The sequence below is a fragment of the Salvelinus namaycush genome, chromosome 18 (assembly GCF_016432855.1).
Source record: "Salvelinus namaycush isolate Seneca chromosome 18, SaNama_1.0, whole genome shotgun sequence".
NCBI lineage: Eukaryota > Metazoa > Chordata > Actinopteri > Salmoniformes > Salmonidae > Salvelinus > Salvelinus namaycush.
In genome coordinates, this window is record NC_052324.1 from 12811828 (window position 1) to 12830114 (window position 18287).

General features: G+C 43.9%; 1 protein-coding gene across 1 annotated transcript in view; it reads left to right on the forward strand.

Moving 5' to 3' along the window:
- Positions 1-6932: 6932 nt before the first annotated feature.
- The window catches only part of cemip2 (cell migration inducing hyaluronidase 2), an 83675-nt gene continuing 72320 nt past the window's right edge, over positions 6933-18287 (forward strand). The window contains exons 1-4 of the mRNA XM_039013268.1: positions 6933-7102; positions 8047-8387; positions 8595-8735; positions 10394-10961. Coding sequence (XP_038869196.1) covers positions 8066-8387; positions 8595-8735; positions 10394-10961 — 1031 coding nt within the window. The 5' untranslated portion in view covers positions 6933-7102; positions 8047-8065. The remainder of the gene's footprint in view (positions 7103-8046; positions 8388-8594; positions 8736-10393; positions 10962-18287) is intronic.

Sequence of the window (18287 nt, forward strand, 5' to 3'; positions counted from 1 at the left end):
TTTTTTCAAGCTCTTAAATTAGTTCCCTGCCACTCCCCATCAATCTTCAAGACTCCACAGATTTTCAATGGGTTTCAAGTCTGGGCTTTGGCTGGGCCGATCAAGAACTTTCACATGTTTGTTCTGAAGCCATTCCAGCGTTGCTTTGGCTGCTTGGGGTCATTACTGTTTGAACCACCATGCATCATGGTAGGGATGGTGTTAGACGGGGAATGAGCTATGCCTGGTTTTCTCCAGATATAGTGCTTTGCATTCAGGCCAAAGAGTTGGATTTTTGTCTCATTCAATCATAATCTTTTGCGTTATGATCAGTCTTTCACGTTCCTTTTTTGCAAACTCCAGGGGCCTCATTAATAAACCCTGTGTAAGTACAAAATATAACCAGCGCATGCACATTTTGGGGTTTCAGGCAAAAGTTGGCTTTCATAAAAAAAAATGCACTTGATTTGAGTGTGCTCACCTCCCTGCAAACTTTAGACCATGCATATGCACATCTAGTGGTTGAAATATTTTATTGCAAGCTGGCAAGTAAGTATTATGTGCAAATCGGGAATATGATGAAAAGCTTATTCACAAGCTAACAGAAACTTAATGCAGCCATTTGCCATTACTGAGCAGATCGAAAATCTGTTTTATTAAAAAATATATATAAATGCAAGAGTTACTGTACAGGTCACCTATGGAAATCAGTCAATTGAAATAAATTCATTAGACCCTAATCTATGGCTTTCACATGACTGGTAAAACTTTATGCATCTGTTGGTCAAGGATACCTTTAAGAAAAGGAGCGTGGATCAGAACCTGTCAGTATCTGGTCAGTACCATTTGCCTCATGCAGCGTGACACCTCTCACATAGTTGATCAGGCTGTTGATTGTGTCCTGTGGAATGTTGTCACACTTACCATGGCTGTGCAAAGTCTCTGGATATTGGCGTGAACTGGAACACGCTCTGGATCAAAGTGTACGGCACCATCTCAAACATGCTCAATGGGTGACATGTCTGGTGAGTATTCAGGCCATGGAAGAACTGGGACGTTTACAGCTTACAGAAATTTTGTACAGATCCTTGTGACATGGGCTGTGCATTGTCATGCTGAAACATGAGGTGATGGCGCCGGGTGAATAGCACGACAATGGGCCTCAGGATCTCGTCACAGTATCTCTGTGCGTTCAAACTGCCATGGATAAAAAGCAATTGCGTTCGTTGTCCGTAGCTTATGCCTGCCCATACCATAACCCCACTGCCCCAATGGGGTACTCTGTTCACAACGTTGACATAAGCAAACCGTACTATCAAATTCTCTAAAATGACAATGGCTTATGGCAGAGAAATTAACATTAAATGATTTGGAAACAGCTTTGGTGGACATTCCTGCAGTCAGCATGCCAATTGAACACTCCCTCAAAACTTGAGACATCTGTGGCATTTGTGTTGTGTGGCAAAACTGCACATTTTAAAGTGACCTTTTATTGTCCCCAGCACAAGGTGCACCTGTGTAATGATCATGCTGTTTAATCAGCTTCTTGATATGCCTCACCTGTCAGAGGGATGGATTATCTTGGCAAAGGATAAACACTCACTAAAAGAGATGTAAATACATTTGTGCCCAAAATTTGAGAGAAGTAAGCTTTTTGTGCTTATGGAACATTTCTGGGATCTTTTATTTCAGCTCATGAAACATTGGACCATCACTTTACATGTTGCATTTATATTTTTGTTCAGTGTAATTAGACATAGGAATCTTTTTCCTGTTTGTTTTATTTTCATAATCATTGCAGTATAAATTCCTCACCTTTTTTGGCAGTGATGGATTTATATTCCCGAAGGAACAAATTATCATCCCCATCTCATATAATTGGACAAGTAGCCTAGTAAATAGATAGGCTATACTGTACCTATGACCGTAGCACAGCCATGCTGAAACCACAATCAATTACCTTTGTGCATTAAAGCTTTAATTACTTCAAAAGCTGATGCTGCATAGAACACTGACTGTTTATATTGTTTGTGTTAAAACTACTATCCCTTTCTAGGCACATTACCAAATACTATCAGAACATTTGATCCCTTGTATGGGTCCGCATATGATTAAATTGACCAAGTAGTGGTTCCTGTCAGTTCATTGCTGTTGTAGTTCTTTGTAGCTCAGCATGGCGCTTGTAACGCCAGGGTTGTGGGTTTGGTTCTCGGGACCATCCACATGTAAAAGTTATGCACACATGACTGTAAGTTGCTTTGGATAAAAGCGTCTGCTAAATAGCATATATGATATATATTATTATTGTATATTACTCTTGCATCAAGGTTAACACAAATGTTCCTTTCTGCATATGTTCATTTATTTATTTTATTCAACCTTCATTTTTGTAAGATTGGTGTCACGCCCCCAGGTATGTTGTGTTGGCAACCATCTTACAAAATGAAAGTTGAATAAAATAAATAAATTAACACATCCAGGAAGGAGAAGTTTGGCATTAACCTTGATACAAGACTAAACAGCACACAATTGACAGGAACAACTTCTGGGTCATGCTAACTCAAAACAATGCATTACAAGACTTGTCATAATTATGAATCCCTTACAATGTTTTCTAATAATATCACAAAGATCCTGACTAAATACCAGCCATTTTGAGTCAGTTGAAATGTTGATACATAGAGAGACATAGCATAAGCCTTAACCTCAAGCTTGCAGGGATAATGTATTCTGGTGTTACCATAAGGGTCAATACAACAGACCGCACCAACCTCTAGTGGTAATGCACACATTCCCTTGTAAATGAAAAAGGGGTTACTTCAGTAACAAAAATTCAACTGTTTATAGTACTATCCCTCTCTAGGCCACTACCTAATACCATCAGAACATCCCATCCCTTGTTTGGGTCTGCATATAAGGGAGTTGACCCAGGAGTCGTTCCTGTCAGCCATCTGCTGTTTACTTTTGCATCAAGGTGATGCCAAGCTGCTCCTTCCTGTTGTGTTTATTCATTTATTTTATTCAACCTTTATTTCGTCAGATGGGTGCCACGCCCTCCAGGGGCCAAATCTGTGATGACCTGATATCTAAATATTTTTAAGGACACCAAAAGTATATGGACACCTGCTCGTCAAACATCTCATTCCAAAATCATGGGCATTAATATGGAGTTGGTCCCCCCTTTGCTGCTATAACAGCCTCCACTCTTCTGGCAAGGGTTTCCACTAGATGTTGGAACATTGCTGCGGGGACTTGTTTCCATTCAGCCACAAGAGCATTCGTGAGGTTTGATTTAATCAGCTCCTTGGTCTTACTGATGTTGAGAGGTTGTTGTCCTGGCACAGCACTGCTGTCTCTGACCTCCTCCCTGTTAGCTGACTCATTGCTGTCGGTGATCTAGCCTATCACCGTCTTGTCGTCATCGAATTTGATGATGGTGTTGGAGTCATGCGCGGCCATGCAGCTGTAGGACTACAGGACTAAGCACACACCCCTGAGTGGACCCCGTGTTGAGGGTCAACGTGGTAGAGGTTTTATTGCCTACCCTCACCACCTGGGCCCAACCTGTCAGGAAGTCCAGGATCCAGTTGCAGAGGGAGGGGTTCAGTCCCAGTGTCCCTAGCTTGGTGATGAGCTTGGAGGAGACTAAGGTGTTGAACGCTGAGCTGTAGTCTATGAACAGCATTTTAACATACTGTAGTTATTTCCCCTCTTTTCCAGGTGGGAAAGGGCAATGTGAAGTGCAATTGAAATTGTCTTCTCTGGATCTGTTGGGGTGGTAGGCGAATAAGCTTGGGTATATGGTATTTGGAATGATGGTGTTGCACAGAATGTTGGTGGCACCTTAATTGGAGAGAACCAATATACCCAAGCTTATGACTGGAGCGGTATTAGTGGGATGGTTTAAAATACACTGCTCAAAAAAATAAAGGGAACACTTAAACAACACAATGTAACTCCAAGTCAATCACACTTCTGTGAAATCAAACTGTCCACTTAGGAAGCAACACTGATTGACAATAAATTTCACATGCTGTTGTGCAAATGGAATAGACAAAAGGTGGAAATTATAGGCAATTAGCAAGACACCCCCAATAAAGGAGTGGTTCTGCAGGTGGTGACCACAGACCACTTCTCAGTTCCTATGCTTCCTGGCTGATGTTTTGGTCACTTTTGAATGCTGGCGGTGCTTTCACTCTAGTGAAAAGCCAACTGACATTTATTCCTGATTATTATTTGACCATGCTTGTCATTTATGAACATTTTGAAAATCTTGGCTCTCTCTAATTTTCTCCTTCTCTCTTTCTTTCTCTCTCTCGGAGGACCTGAGCCCTAGGACCATACGTCAGGACTACCGGGCATGATGACTCCTTGCTGTCCCCAGTCCACCTGGCCTTGCTGCTATTCCAGTTTCAACTGTTCTGCCTGCGGTTATGGAACCGCCACCTGTCCCAGACCTGCTGTTTTCAACTCTTAATGATCGGCTATGAAAAGCCAACTGAAAATTATTCATGATTATTATTTGACCATGCTTGTCACTTATGAACATTTTGAACATCTTGGCATAGTTCTGTTATAATCTCCACCCGGCACAGCCAGAAGAGGACTGGCCAACCCTCATAGCCTGGTTCCTCTCTAGGTTTCTTCCTAGGTTTTGGCCTTTCTAGGGAGTTTTTCCTAGCCACCGTGCTTCTACACCTGCATTGCTTGCTGTTTGGGGTTTTAGGCTGGGTTTCTGTACAGCACTTCGAGATATTAGCTGATGTACGAAGGGCTATATAAAATAAACTTGATTGATTGATTGATTGATAGTGGTAGCATGAGACGGAGTCTACAACCCACACAAGTGGCTCAGGTAGTGCAGCTCATCCAGGATGGCACATGAATGTGAGCTGTGGCAAGAAGGTTTGCTGTGTCTGTCAGCGTAGTGTCCAGAGCATGGAGGCGCTACCAGGAGACAGGCCAGTACATCAGGAGACGTGGAGGAGGCCGTAGGAGGGCAACAACCCAGCAGCAGGACCGCTACCTCCGCCTTTGTGCAAGGAGGAGCAGGTGGAGCACTGCCAGAGCACCTCCAGCAGGCCACAAATGTGCATGTGTCAGCATATGGTCTCACAAGAGGTCTGAGGATCTCATCTCGGTACCTAATGGCAGTCAGGCTACCTCTGGCGAGCACATGGATGGCTGTGCGGCCCCACAAAGAAATGCCACCCCACACCATGACTGACCCACCGCCAAACCGGTCATGCTGGAGGATGTTGCAGGCAGCAGAACGTTCTCCACGGCGTCTCCAGACTCTGTCACGTCTGTCACATGTGCTCATGTGCTCAGTGTGAACCTGCTTTCATCTGTGAAGAGCACAGGGCGCCAGTGGCGAATTTGCCAATTCTGGTGTTCTCTGGCAAATGCCAAACGTCCTGCACGGTGTTGGGCTGTAAGCACAACCCCCACCTGTGGACGTCGGGCCCTCATAGAGTCTGTTTCTGACCATTTGAGCAGACACATGCACATTTGTGGCCTGCTGGAGGTCATTTTGCAGGGCTCTGGCAGTGCTCCTCCTTGCACAAAGGCGGAGGTAGCGGTCCTGCTGCTGGGTTGTTGCCCTCCTACGGCCTCCTCCACGTCTCCTGATGTACTGGCCTGTCTCCTGGTAGCGCCTCCATGCTCTGGACACTATGCTGACAGACACAGCAAACCTTCTTGCCACAGCTCGCATTGATGTGCCATCCTGGATGAGCTGCACTACCTGAGCCACTTGTGTGGGTTGTAGACTCCGTCTCATGCTACCACTAGAGTGAAAGCACCGCCAGCATTCAAAAGTGACCAAAACATCAGCCAGGAAGCATAGGAACTGAGAAGTGGTCTGTGGTCACCACCTGCAGAACCACTCCTTTATTGGGGGTGTCTTGCTAATTGCCTATAATTTCCACCTTTTGTCTATTCCATTTGCACAACAGCATGTGAAATTTATTGTCAATCAGTGTTGCTTCCTAAGTGGACAGTTTGATTTCACAGAAGTGTGATTGACTTGGAGTTACATTGTGTTGTTTAAGTGTTCCCTTTATTTTTTTGAGCAGTGTATATCAAACACATGATCTCCAGGTGTTTGAAACCATTCTATTTGCTCCGTTTCAGACATTATTATGAGCAGTTCTCCCCTCAGCAGCCTCCTGTGTGGCGTTGATGTGTGTCATGACCAGCCTTTCAAAGCGCTTCTTAATTACAGATGAGTCATTTAGGCAGGTTACCTTAGAGTTCTTGGGAACAGGGACAATGGTGGTCAGTATGAAACATGTTGGGATTACAGACTGGGAAAAGGAGAGATTGAAAATGTCTGTGAAGACACCTGCCAGCTGGTCTGCGCATGCTTTGAGAACGCACCCTGGTATTTCGTCTGGCCAGGCGGCCTCGTGATTCTTAACCTGTTTCAAGTTTTGCTCACATCGGCCATGGAGAGCAAGATCACACAGTCATCCGGAAAGACAGAGGCTTTCACGCAAGGCACATTGTTATATTCCCCGGAGAGAATATAAAAGGCATTTACCTTGTTTGGGAGGAATGAAAAGGTGTCTGTAATATAATAAGCGTGTCCAAAACGAATGTAGATATTAGTTATGCATTTATATAGCTTCCAAAATATATATATTTTTTTTTACAATGGAGGAGTGCCAAGATGGCTGTGCATTGGCTTCAATACAGCGCCACCTGTCATTCATCCAGGGTTTATGACACGCTAAAAATAAATACATATATAAAAGCTTCGAGTCTTGCCGGAAATTCACACCAAGAAGAACAAGAAGAACAAGAACAACAGACTCCCTGGCCTATGCCCTGTCTACCGTTCGTGCGACAGCAGGTGGCGGCAGTGGGAGTCAACTCAAGCTCCTCCCACGTGCTCGTGCGCTCCTTCTTCCTCACTTCCTCTCTCCAAACCGCGCCTGTGAATGGGGCTGGCGGTCTACAGCCCCTAAAGAAAACACCATGTAAAAGTATAAAAAGTACACAGAACGCAAACGATTGATTTTTCTAATTATTAGTTCCGTCAGTCCACGCGTCGGGGGCAACGCTTGCATTTAGGAAGAGAGCGAATGGTCAGTGAAGGCACAGATTAATCCCGTGCAAGGTAGGAGACCTCACATTGTTCCGATGGTACCGCAATCAGCCCCGGGTGAAGATGATAGAAGATTTCCTATAAGTATTTAGCAAACGGCCTGTCTGTATTATACAGACGGAGCGACTGTTTGAATTTTCAACAGAAGAATGTTATGATTATTGCATAGTAAAAAGGGGGTGCTTGATGCACACTTGCTTTTGTTTTTTAACCAAACTGCACACTCCATGTCGTTCAAAAGTTAAGTTACTTAATGTAAGGATGCAACATGTTTCTGTCATCTGTCAGTGGAGACCGAGGTGTGTATTCGCCTGTAAAGTACTGTTTAAAATAGATATGTGACCAAAATCCAGCACTACATCCTTCATGCTACTCTATTTCACTCTACTCTGTTGCAGATGTGTATGATTAACCCAGCCAGTTACTTACTCCTTTCATATCTTGCATTTCTGATACGAGGAATGTATTAAATGTGTATGAAGCACATATGTATAGTTCGTATGTTTCTCTCATTGAAAGAATACAGTTTGATGCTCATGTATGATGGGACTGTTGCTGACATGTTTAGGCCTAATTATTAAATCATTGGCTAGTCAGACCATTACTACTGTTCCAGCTGGCTGTGTTTGTGTGTGTGTGTGGGGGGGCATTTTCCTCTAGCACTCTAATTGGTGCCATCTGTGTTCTCTTTTAACGTGGCTTCAGAATATAGCAATACATTGAACATCTCCTTCATTACTCTGGACAAGGGCAGCCACGGTCACGTCCTGGTTGGACGGATTAATTATACATTTCAGCTAAACTCCCCACCTGGGGAAAACAGTAAAGGCCTGCTGGATCATTGCCTGTTTCCCTGAGTTTAAGATCCCCTTATTTTTCCACTCTCACTCTTCCCCCTCTCTCCCTGGCCCCCTCTTCTCTCTCTCTCTCTCTCTTTCACTCTCTCTCTCTGTCAGTAGGTAGCAGACAGATACCATGCAGATAAGTGATGGCCCCAGTTACTTCCCCGTCTTTGTGGCCCCGCCCAACGGTAACCACCGGTCGCCAGGATTCGTCCCCGGCAGGGTCGTACCCGTCCACTCCCCGCCTCCAACCAAGGCCCCACCCCCTCCCCCCCTGAAGCCCATTGGCCCACCTCCTGAGCGCCGGGCGACCTTTAGCCTATCAGAGAATGGCCACCGCCTAGAGCGTGGTCAGAGGGAGAGGAATACCTTAATATGCTTCGGTGTCTCACTGGGGGCCTTCTTCCTCTCGATCATCCTCATCCTCAGCCTCACCAGTGGAGACGTGTTGGATGGTGAGTGTGTATGTGTCTGTGAGTATGAGGATGTTATGAGCTGATAATACTGACCTGGCTAAGTTACTTAGGCCCATTGCTCCACAGGAATGAGACTGAACTATAGTCAATGACCTATCATATCCTGTTTTGCTCTGTCTTAGAGTATCTCTATCTAAGTGCTGTGTCAGTGATGTTGTCTTTGATTGGTCATGTCTGTGTGTACAGGGAACTGTCCAGACCACAGCACCTCCCTGAGCAGCTGGAACCCAGGTCACAACCCAGAGAAGGCCATGGTTGTTCGGAGGGGAGATCTGTTTAGATTGGACTCTTCTGCCACCTTATACTCCCTAACCATCCAATCAGGAGGTAGGCTAGGTCCTCTCTCTGGTCTGAATGCTGTTTCTGGCTAGCTCAGAAGTACAGCGCATTTGGAAAGTATTCAGACCCCTTCACTTTTTCCACATTTTGTTACGATACAGCTTTATTCTAAAATGGGTTAAATAGTTTTTTTCACTTATCAATCTACACACAATACCCCATAATGACAAAGCAAAAACAGGTTTTTAGAATATTTTTCAAAAAACTGAAATATCACATTTACGTAAGTATTCAGACCCTTTACTCAGTACTTTGTAGAAGTACCTTTGGCAGCGATTAAAGCCTTGAGTCTTCTTGGTTAGGATGCTACAAGCTTGGCACAGCTGTATTTGGGGAGTTTCTCCCATTCTTCTTTGCAGATCCTCTCAAGCTCTGTCAGGTGGGATGGGAAGCATCGCTGCACAGCTATTTTCAGGTCTCTCCAGAGATGTTCGATCGAGTTCAAGTCAGGGCCCTGGCTGGGCCACTCGAGGACATTGAGAACGAAGCCACTCCTGCGTTGTTTTGGCTTTGTGCTTAGGGTTGTTGTCCTGTTGGAAGGTGAACCTTTGCCCCAGTCTGAGGTCCTGAGCGCTCTGGAGCAGGTTGTCATCAAGGATCTCTCTGTACTTTGCTCCATTCATCTTTCCTTCGATCCTGACTAGTCTCGCAGTCCCTGCTGCTGAAAAACATCACCACATAATGATGCTGCCACCACCATGCTTCACCGCAGGGATGGTGCCCGGTTTCCTCCAGACGTGAAGCTTGGCATTCAGGCCAAAGAGTCTTTAAGTGCCTTTTGGCAAACAAAAAGGGCTGTCATGTGCCTTTTACTGAGGAGTGGCTTCTGTCTGACCACTCTACCATAAAGGCCTGATTGGTGGAGTGCTGCAGAGATGGTTGTCCTTCTGGAAGCTTCTCCCATCTCCACAGAGGAACTCTGGAGCTCTGTCAGAGTGACCTCCCTGACCAAGGCCCTTCTCCCCGGATTGTTCAGTTTGGCCTGGTGGCCAGCTCTAGGTAGAGTCTTGTTGGTTCCAAACTTGTTCCATTTAAGAATGATAGAGGCCACTGTGTTCTTGGGGACCTTTCAATGCTGCAGACATTTTTGCTACCCTTCCCCAGAACTGTGCCTCGATACAATCCTGTCTCGGAGCTCTACGGACAATTCCTTCGACCTCATGGCTTGGTTTTTGCTCTGACATGCACTGTCAACTGTGGGACCTTATATAGACAGGTGTGTGCCTTTCCAAATCATGTCCAATCAATTGAATTTACAACAGGTGAACTGCAATCAAGTTGTAGAAACATCTCAAGGATGATCAATGGAATAAGGATGCACCTGTGCTCAATTTCGAGCCTCATGTGATTCAGCCCAGGATCGAACCTGGGTCTGTAGTGACAACTCTAGCACTGCGATACAGTGCCTTAGACCACTGCGCCACCCGGGAGGCCCGATTTTAAAATGTAACTTAATCTATTTAGGTTGTAACGTAACAAAATGTGCAAAAATGTAAGGGGAATGAATACTTTCCGAAGCCAGTGTAAATAGTCACAGCATGCAATATTTGGCACTGGGTTCCGAGATGAAGTTGAGGAATAAAGAACCCAGCCTCTGCTGAACAGATTGTTTTCATGTTTTGTCATTTATATTTGTCTCCTCGCAGGCCGAGTGGTCTTTGCAGACAATGCTGAGGGCTCCAAAAACATCACTCTCAGAACGCGCCATGTGCTGATTGAAGACGGGGGTTCGCTGCACATCGGTGCCCCCAAATGCCGCTACCGCTCCCAGGCCACAATCGCCCTGCTGGGCCGTTCAGACGAAAAGGCAGTCGCGGAAGTACCGGAATTGGGCCGGAAGTTCATCGGGGTGCGTGGTGGTGCAACCCTGGAGATTCACGGGACAGAAAGGCTGTCGTGGACCCTCCTGACCCGCAGCGTCTCCTCCTCAGGCCTAGCCACGGGGGGCTATGCCTTCCAGCGCAACTTTAGCCGTGGCATCAACTTGCGTGTGGTGGACCAGGACACGGCCGGTGTGCTGTTCAGCGAGCGCTACGACACGCACGAGTCACGCAACGACAGCCGGCGGCTCACGCAGCTGCTCCGGTCGCTGCCTGCGAGGCGCATCGTCACGCTGGCCGTGGGAGACTCGGCTGTCAAGAGCCTGCTGGACGAGACTAAGAGAACCATCCAGAGCCTGCTTGGTAGTACATACGTCCATGACCTCAAATACAGGTAACAATACAATTGAATACAAAATCAATATAACCTAATGAATTTGGTAAAGAATAGGTAGACAATGACTTGAGATGGAGTCGTAGGTGACGCAAGAGAGTCATCTCATTTGAGAGCATCACAGTGTGTAGCGCGTCACAGGAATATCCAATTGCTTTCCATCTGAAGCTGCGTCATTGTCTGGAGGGGTGTGTAACTGTTTATACTACCCATCTCTCATGGCGGTGACAGAGGTTTCATTTTACTCTGTCCTTCAAGATCAAGCCTAATATTTCATGCCTTATAGAGGCGCACCCTTTCCTTCAAAGGGTGCGCCAGCAGGATCTCATTTTATCTGCCAGCAGAATATCACTCCATATTCCGTCAGGAAGTGAATGGCTGGAGGGTTAAACAGGCTTGCTTCCAGGATTTGTGCAAAATGAGCTGAGACTGTAGTTTTCGCCTTTACACAGAGTTCCCGAACAGGTCAAAACACACCATCTCCCCTGAACATAGAGGGACACACATCATGTCCACATAAATACGGACCTTTAGCAATGGAAGTGACTTGAATACAGGACAACGTTTTTGTTTGTTTTTGTGATCTGCTGTAAAACCCATTCAAATAGTCTAGTTTGGGTGTCTCACTATTTTAGGTGTAGAGCTCATAAAACATCTTAAGTTAATTTTCCCCTTTACCTTTAAAGTTTCGTTAACTTTAAGTGATTTGCACAAAACATTTTAAGGCTATTTTTTTATTTTTTTATTCCCCCCCCTTAAGTGAAGTTAAGGATGCCCATGAGGTCCCTTAAGTGCTTAATTCATTATGGATATTTATTTATTTCATCTTTATTTAACCAGGTTGGCCAGTTGAGAACAAGTTCTTATTTACAACTGCGACCTGGCCAAGATAAAGCAAAGCAAAGCAGTGCAACAAAAACAACAACACCGAGTTACACACAAACAAATGTACAGTCAATAGCACAATAGAAAAGATTTTAAATACATGTGTATGTATGTACAGTATGTAGAAGAGTAGGGAGGTAAGGCAATAAATAGGCCATAGAGGCGAAATAATTACAATTTAGCATTAATACTGGAGTGATAGATGTGCAGATGATGATGTGCAAGTAGAGATACTGGGGTGCAAAAGAGCAAGAGGATAGGTAACTATATGGGGATGAGGTAGTTGGGTGTGCTATTTACAGATTGGCTGTGTACAGGTACAGTGATCGGTAAGCTGCTCTGACAGCTGATGCTTCAAGTTAGAGAGGGAGATATAAGTCTCCAGCTTCAGTGATTTTTGCAGTTCGTTCCAAGTCATTGGCAGCAGAGAACTGGAAGGAAAGGCGGCCGAAGGAAAGGTCTGCTTTGGGGGTGACCAGTGAAATATACCTGCTGGAGCGCGAGCTACGGGTGGGTGTTGCTATGGTGACCAGTGAGCTGAGATAAGGCGGGGCTTTACCTAGCAAAAACGTATAGATGACCTGGAGCCAGTGGGTTTGGCAACGAATATGTAGCGAGGGCCGGCCAAGTAGAGCATACAGGTCGCAGTGGTGGGTAGTGTATGGGGCTTTGGTGACAAAACGGATGGCACTGTGATAGACTACATGCAGTTTGCTGAGTAGAGTGTTGGAGGCTATTTTGTAAATGACATCGTCGAAGTCAAGGATCGGTAGGATAGTCAATTTTACAAGGGTATTTCAATGTAAACAGCATTTGTGGAGATGAATGTTGCTTTCCTCTGCCCTGGTTGCAAAAGGAAAACATCAACAACCTAGCTAGGTGTATAACTAGCTACTTAGTTAAACAATGGAAGGTGCACAATCCATGGCTACAAAGCTAGCTAGCTACCTACTATAAGTTATCTTGACATGCTAGAAAGTAATAGAAACAAGTGGAGAAAATAGTAACTAAATTAAATGTGTTTTATCTTCTGAATCAATTTGTTTCTACTGTCTTGAATGTAGAAATTTATTTTTGCCATCTCCCAAAATAAATATGACCTCTGAGGAGAAGTTCAGTGAATCAGGTTGTCTCCGCGGTGTTGCCAACTATTTTTCAAGAAATAACGTTAATTTGCGCATTCGCAAATACAACGATCAAAAGGATCATGCTGTTTGTATGTGGCTGCTATGAAAGTGAACTGTGTTTGCATGTGATAAAACATTTTTCTTTTTATAAACCCCTTTTCTTAAACAGAAGCAAACTGAACTAAACGGAGATAAAAATTAACTGAATTTATCCAATAGAAACTAATTTGCAGCTTTTGGACTAATGATATCTGCCTAGATCAGCTAGATGCAGGCAAAAGATTGCAAGGCGGTATTGAATGTTTCAATGTCTGTCACCTTGATTACAAAAATGTATCTCGACCTGTGCACCTCCGTTGTAAACTTTCATTCATAGGCTAGGTTGTAGCAACCTTGTGATGGGTATAGGGAAAATGTATGGGTATAAGGAGTATCATGTAGTAGCTTAAACCTATCGATGTTACGTTGAGCTGGGTGAAGGGAATATGAATGACAGTCATCCGATATGCTGTAATAGAAATAAGGCCAATCTTCCCTCAATCTTAAATGGTACCGACCGCCACTGGTGTACACACACACACACACACAGCAGCCGGCAGAGCCGCAAGCACACACACAAAAAGGGAAGTTGGGAAATCAACCAAAAGTTGCTGGGGCAGCCTTCAAAAGTAGCTACATTTGTCGCTATACTCTTTCTAACCAATAAAACTCCCTGGTGGGGTCTAAAAACTTGCTAAATCTAGCGACAAAGTCACTAAGTTGGCAACACTGCGTCTTCATAGTAACCAGAGACTGCCGTACATGCCTTAAAACTACCGTAAAACCCTTTCAGTATGCGCTTACCTAATTAAAAATCTATGCAATGCCCTTAAACAATTCCCTTAGGTAAGTGTAAATTAGTCACGTTTCACACGTGGAGTTGTTGCCAAGGCAACGCTTTGGTCCCCAGCGCCATATCAATCAAACCCATAGCGTGACGCTTTCATGAACTGATCACAAATCAGTTGTACTGCCCCGGCACCATAAACAGGGTCTGTTATGCTTCCTGATTGCACACTGATTTTGTTTGTGCGTAGCTTGCATGTCTGTGTGTGAGCTAGCTAGCAGGGTTCAGGGTAGTTGACAGTGTTTGTACCCTTTGCCAAAGGAGTGCAAGGGCGAATTGAGTTATTGCACAGGCGCACTTCAGACTATGCACACACGCAAGCTTGCACACACACACACACACACCAGGGTTTTAGTCAGCTGGTAATTGACGGCTTTTGACCTATATATAAAATGAAAAGCCGATGAATAAAGTTGTTCCCTGCCAAATTTACCGTGAGAAAAAACAACGGTAGGCTGGCGATCAGCGCCTCACCCACCACTTTACAATGTGAGCTGGAGGCAGTTTGCATTTTGAAAACATACTTAATGGTTTGAAACCTGAATGTTTTACTTCCTATTATTAGGCATGCCTTACTTTGCTTGAAAATCTGACCATAGAAACATGGAGGCAATTATTTTCTAAAAACATTAGGCGGCACAAGAGTTTCAAGGATGGGGAAACATTCAATTTATCATACCATTTCTACCTATCTGCGTGCCAGTTATGATTTTCATATTCACATTTCCGTGGAACAGTTTCATTTCAATAACGTCTTAATTGATCAAAGTCATTCTCATGTGGTAAATGATAAAATTCAACTAATGCAAGAGCACCAGCCACTTGATACACCGTGATCATTGGCAGATTCATATTTTTTTTTATTTCACTAGTGAAGTCCGTTAAGAACAAATTGTTATTTACAATGACGGCCTACCCCGGTCAAACCCAGACGCTGTGGGACTCCCAATCACGGCCGGTTGTGATACAGCCTGGAATCAAACCAAGGTCTGTTGTGATACTTCTAGCACTGAGATGCAGTGCCTTTAGAGCACCAATCGGGAGCTTGTATAAATAACCTAAATGAGCGCGTGGAACTCAGATGGCCAATGCAGCCGTTGGCCTAAAACTTCCATTGTCAACTAAATAAAAATACATAAAGCCGACATATAAAAACAGTAGTTAATATACTGATAAATTCTGGTTCTTTCAATCACATTCATCTCTCTCTTCAGCCTGTCTGCCTGTCTGCACTAGTCAAGCGCAACATAGTATCAAATCAATCAACTGGATCCAGTTGGAAGCTGTCTCGAACAAACTTGTGACATTGTATCACCTAGCCTATTCCAGGCCAGCGCCAGTGAGCTCAGGGCAGCCAGTTGTTGAGCAAGGGAAAGGTATTTTATTATGTCTCCACTGGATAAATGGGATCATCTGATGATGATGATGATACACTGAACAAGAATATAAATGCAAGATGTAATGTGTTGGTCCCATGTTTCATGAGCTGAAGTAAAAGATACCAGAAATGTTCCATATGCACAAAAAGCTTATTGCTCTAAAATGTTGTGCACACATTTGCTTGCATCCCTGCTAGTGAGCATTTCTTCTTTACCAAGATAATCTATCCACCTGACCGGTGTGGCATATCAAGAAGCTGATTAAACGGCATGGTAATTACACAGGTGCACCTTGTGCTGTGGACAATAAAAGGCCATTCTAAAATGTGCAGTTTTGTCACAGAGCACCATGCCACAGATGTCAACATTTTTGAGGGAGTATGCAATTGGCATGCTGACTACAGGAATGTCTGTAGCTGTTGCTGTTGCTAGATAATTTAATGTTAATTTCTCTACCATTTAAGCTGACTCCAGCATTGTTTCAGAGAATTTGGCAGTATGTCTGAATGGCCTCACAGCCGCAGACCATGTGTAACCACGCCAGCCCAGGACTTCCACATCCGGCTTCTTCACTTGCGGGATCGACTAAGACCAGCCAACCGGACAGCTGATGAAACTGTGGTATCTGTGACCAACAGATGCAAAACTGTATTCCCAGTCATGTGAAATCCATAGATTAGGGCCTAATGAATTTATTTCAATTGACTGATTTCCTTTCATGAACTATAACTCAGTAAAATCTTAGAAATCGTTGCACGTTGCTTTTTATATTTTTGTTCATTGTATTTGCTCTTTCACATAGAGGCTTGGTGATTATTGAAGGGGAGATTGTTGCAAAGATTTTTCGAATAGGCCTACTGTGAGCAATGGATGTAAAAAGAAAATATACTGAGAAGCTCAGCTTATTAATGCTGGATGTGGTCAGAAATCAAACATCCCCAAATGGGCACTTTCCTACATTTGCGCGCAGCAGGCTACTTCTATGTGTGCTGAGGCGCGCACGCTCCCTCAACATTAACAAGACCGAGAAACCATACCCATGCTCATTTCTCACATGGAGCACTCCAAACAAAAGACAATTAAACAGTTGACTCGTAAATTATGGTTATGAAATAAATACACATTTGTTTCTCACAAGTGTAGCAGGTTGTGAACTCTGCAGACGTTTCCTCTCTGAGAATTTCTAACAGAGATGTTCAAATCTGTCATATACAGCGCATCAGGTGCGCTGTTATAAAATGATGCTTTATTGTCTGCTTCACTACAAGAGTTGCATGTTCTGTTTAGGATGAATTACCATCATCTAAATGTGATTTCTGTCATTCTGAGCACCGTGGGTGGTTGCCCTAATGGGTTACACTCCCAATGCATATGGGTCCGGTAAATTCCTCAAATTGCCGGTAAATTCAAACCTTCCCGGTCATGTTGTCTGGTGCCACATTTCCTTAATGGAAACCCTGACACACACACACTTGTACTGTGCCTATGGGCATTCATGCATCATCTGCCCCCCAGGATCCTGCAGGTGAGCCTCTGAAACGAACAGCAACAATCCATGTTAAGCCAACAGATACACTATCAATGATCAAACACACCCACTGCATAGAGTGACAGTAATGACCATTGCCCTCCCTCACATCAAATGGTTTGTCTGTTTTTAAAAGCCCTTTGTCCGCCCCTGCCTGGTGCGTCCTGGCCATGTGTCATCTACCTAATCTGAGAGGACCGAGCTCTGATGGACAGTAGTACCGTGACCTCATCTATTCTCCACAGGGCCATTACTGGCCAAAACAAAGAGCCAGTTAAAAAAGTGTGTGAAGTGTGTCGGGCAATTAAGGATGTTCTGGGATAAAATTAAAAATTAAAAACATGCAGTTTCTCTCACTGGCACTTTCTTGCTCTCTCTTACACACACATGCATGCATGCATACAGACACACACAAACACTGACTAATGGCTGCTGGGAGGGCAGGGTGCTTTCACAGATGGTTCTTGTTTTTATTTCAGCGGGTAAAGGTGCTCTTTGATCTGCTGAGTGGCGTGTTGGCCCGTGATTGTGTCGTTAGGATCAGCCTCCACAGAGAGCTGACAGTCAGGCCTTCTTCCAGACGTCATTGTGTGGAGTGCCTCTTCAGATGCGAGGCTAAAATCCATACAGTAATGCAAGGGGAAATGGTTTAAAACGGTTATCACGCCTGAAAAGGTTACGCAATGGTTGAAAATAACCACATAAATGGATAATCCACCCCAAGAAATAAAAATCCTGAAATTCCTTACAATTTGGTGAAAGCCTATGTAATAATAGTTAAGGCATTAAAACTATCAAATAACACATGGAATCATGTAGTAACCAAAAAAGTGTTAAACATGACTTAAAGTAATGATGGACTTTCATTTCTCTTTGCTTATTTGAGCTGTTCTTGCCATAATATGGACTTGGTCTTTTACCAAATAGGGCTATCTTCTGTATACCACTCCTACCTTGTCACAACACAACTGATTGGCTCAAATGCATTAAGAAGGAATGAAATTCCATAAATTAACTTTTAACAAGGCATGCATTCCAGGTGACTACCTCATGAAGCTGGTTGAGAGAATGCCAAGAGTGTGCAAGAATATTTGAAGAATCTCAAATATAAAAATATAAAATAACAGTTTTTTGGTTACTTCATGATTCCATGTGTGTTATTTCATAGTATGGATGTCTTCACTATTATTCTACAATGTAGAAAATAGAAAATTGTGTCCATACTTTAAATTGAGTTTAATGGCTGTGATAGGCGAAAACTGAGGATGGATCAACAACATTGTAGTTACTCCACAATACTAACCTAAATGACAGAGTGAAAAGAAGGAAGCCTGTACAAAATACAAATATTCCGAAACTTGCATCCTGTTTGCAACAAGGCACTAAAGTAAAACTGCAAAAAATGTGGCAATGAAATGAACTTCATGTCCTGAATACAAAGTGTTATTTTTGGGGCAAATCCAACACATCACTGAGTACCACTCTTTATATTTTCAAGCATGGTGGTGGCTGCATCATGTC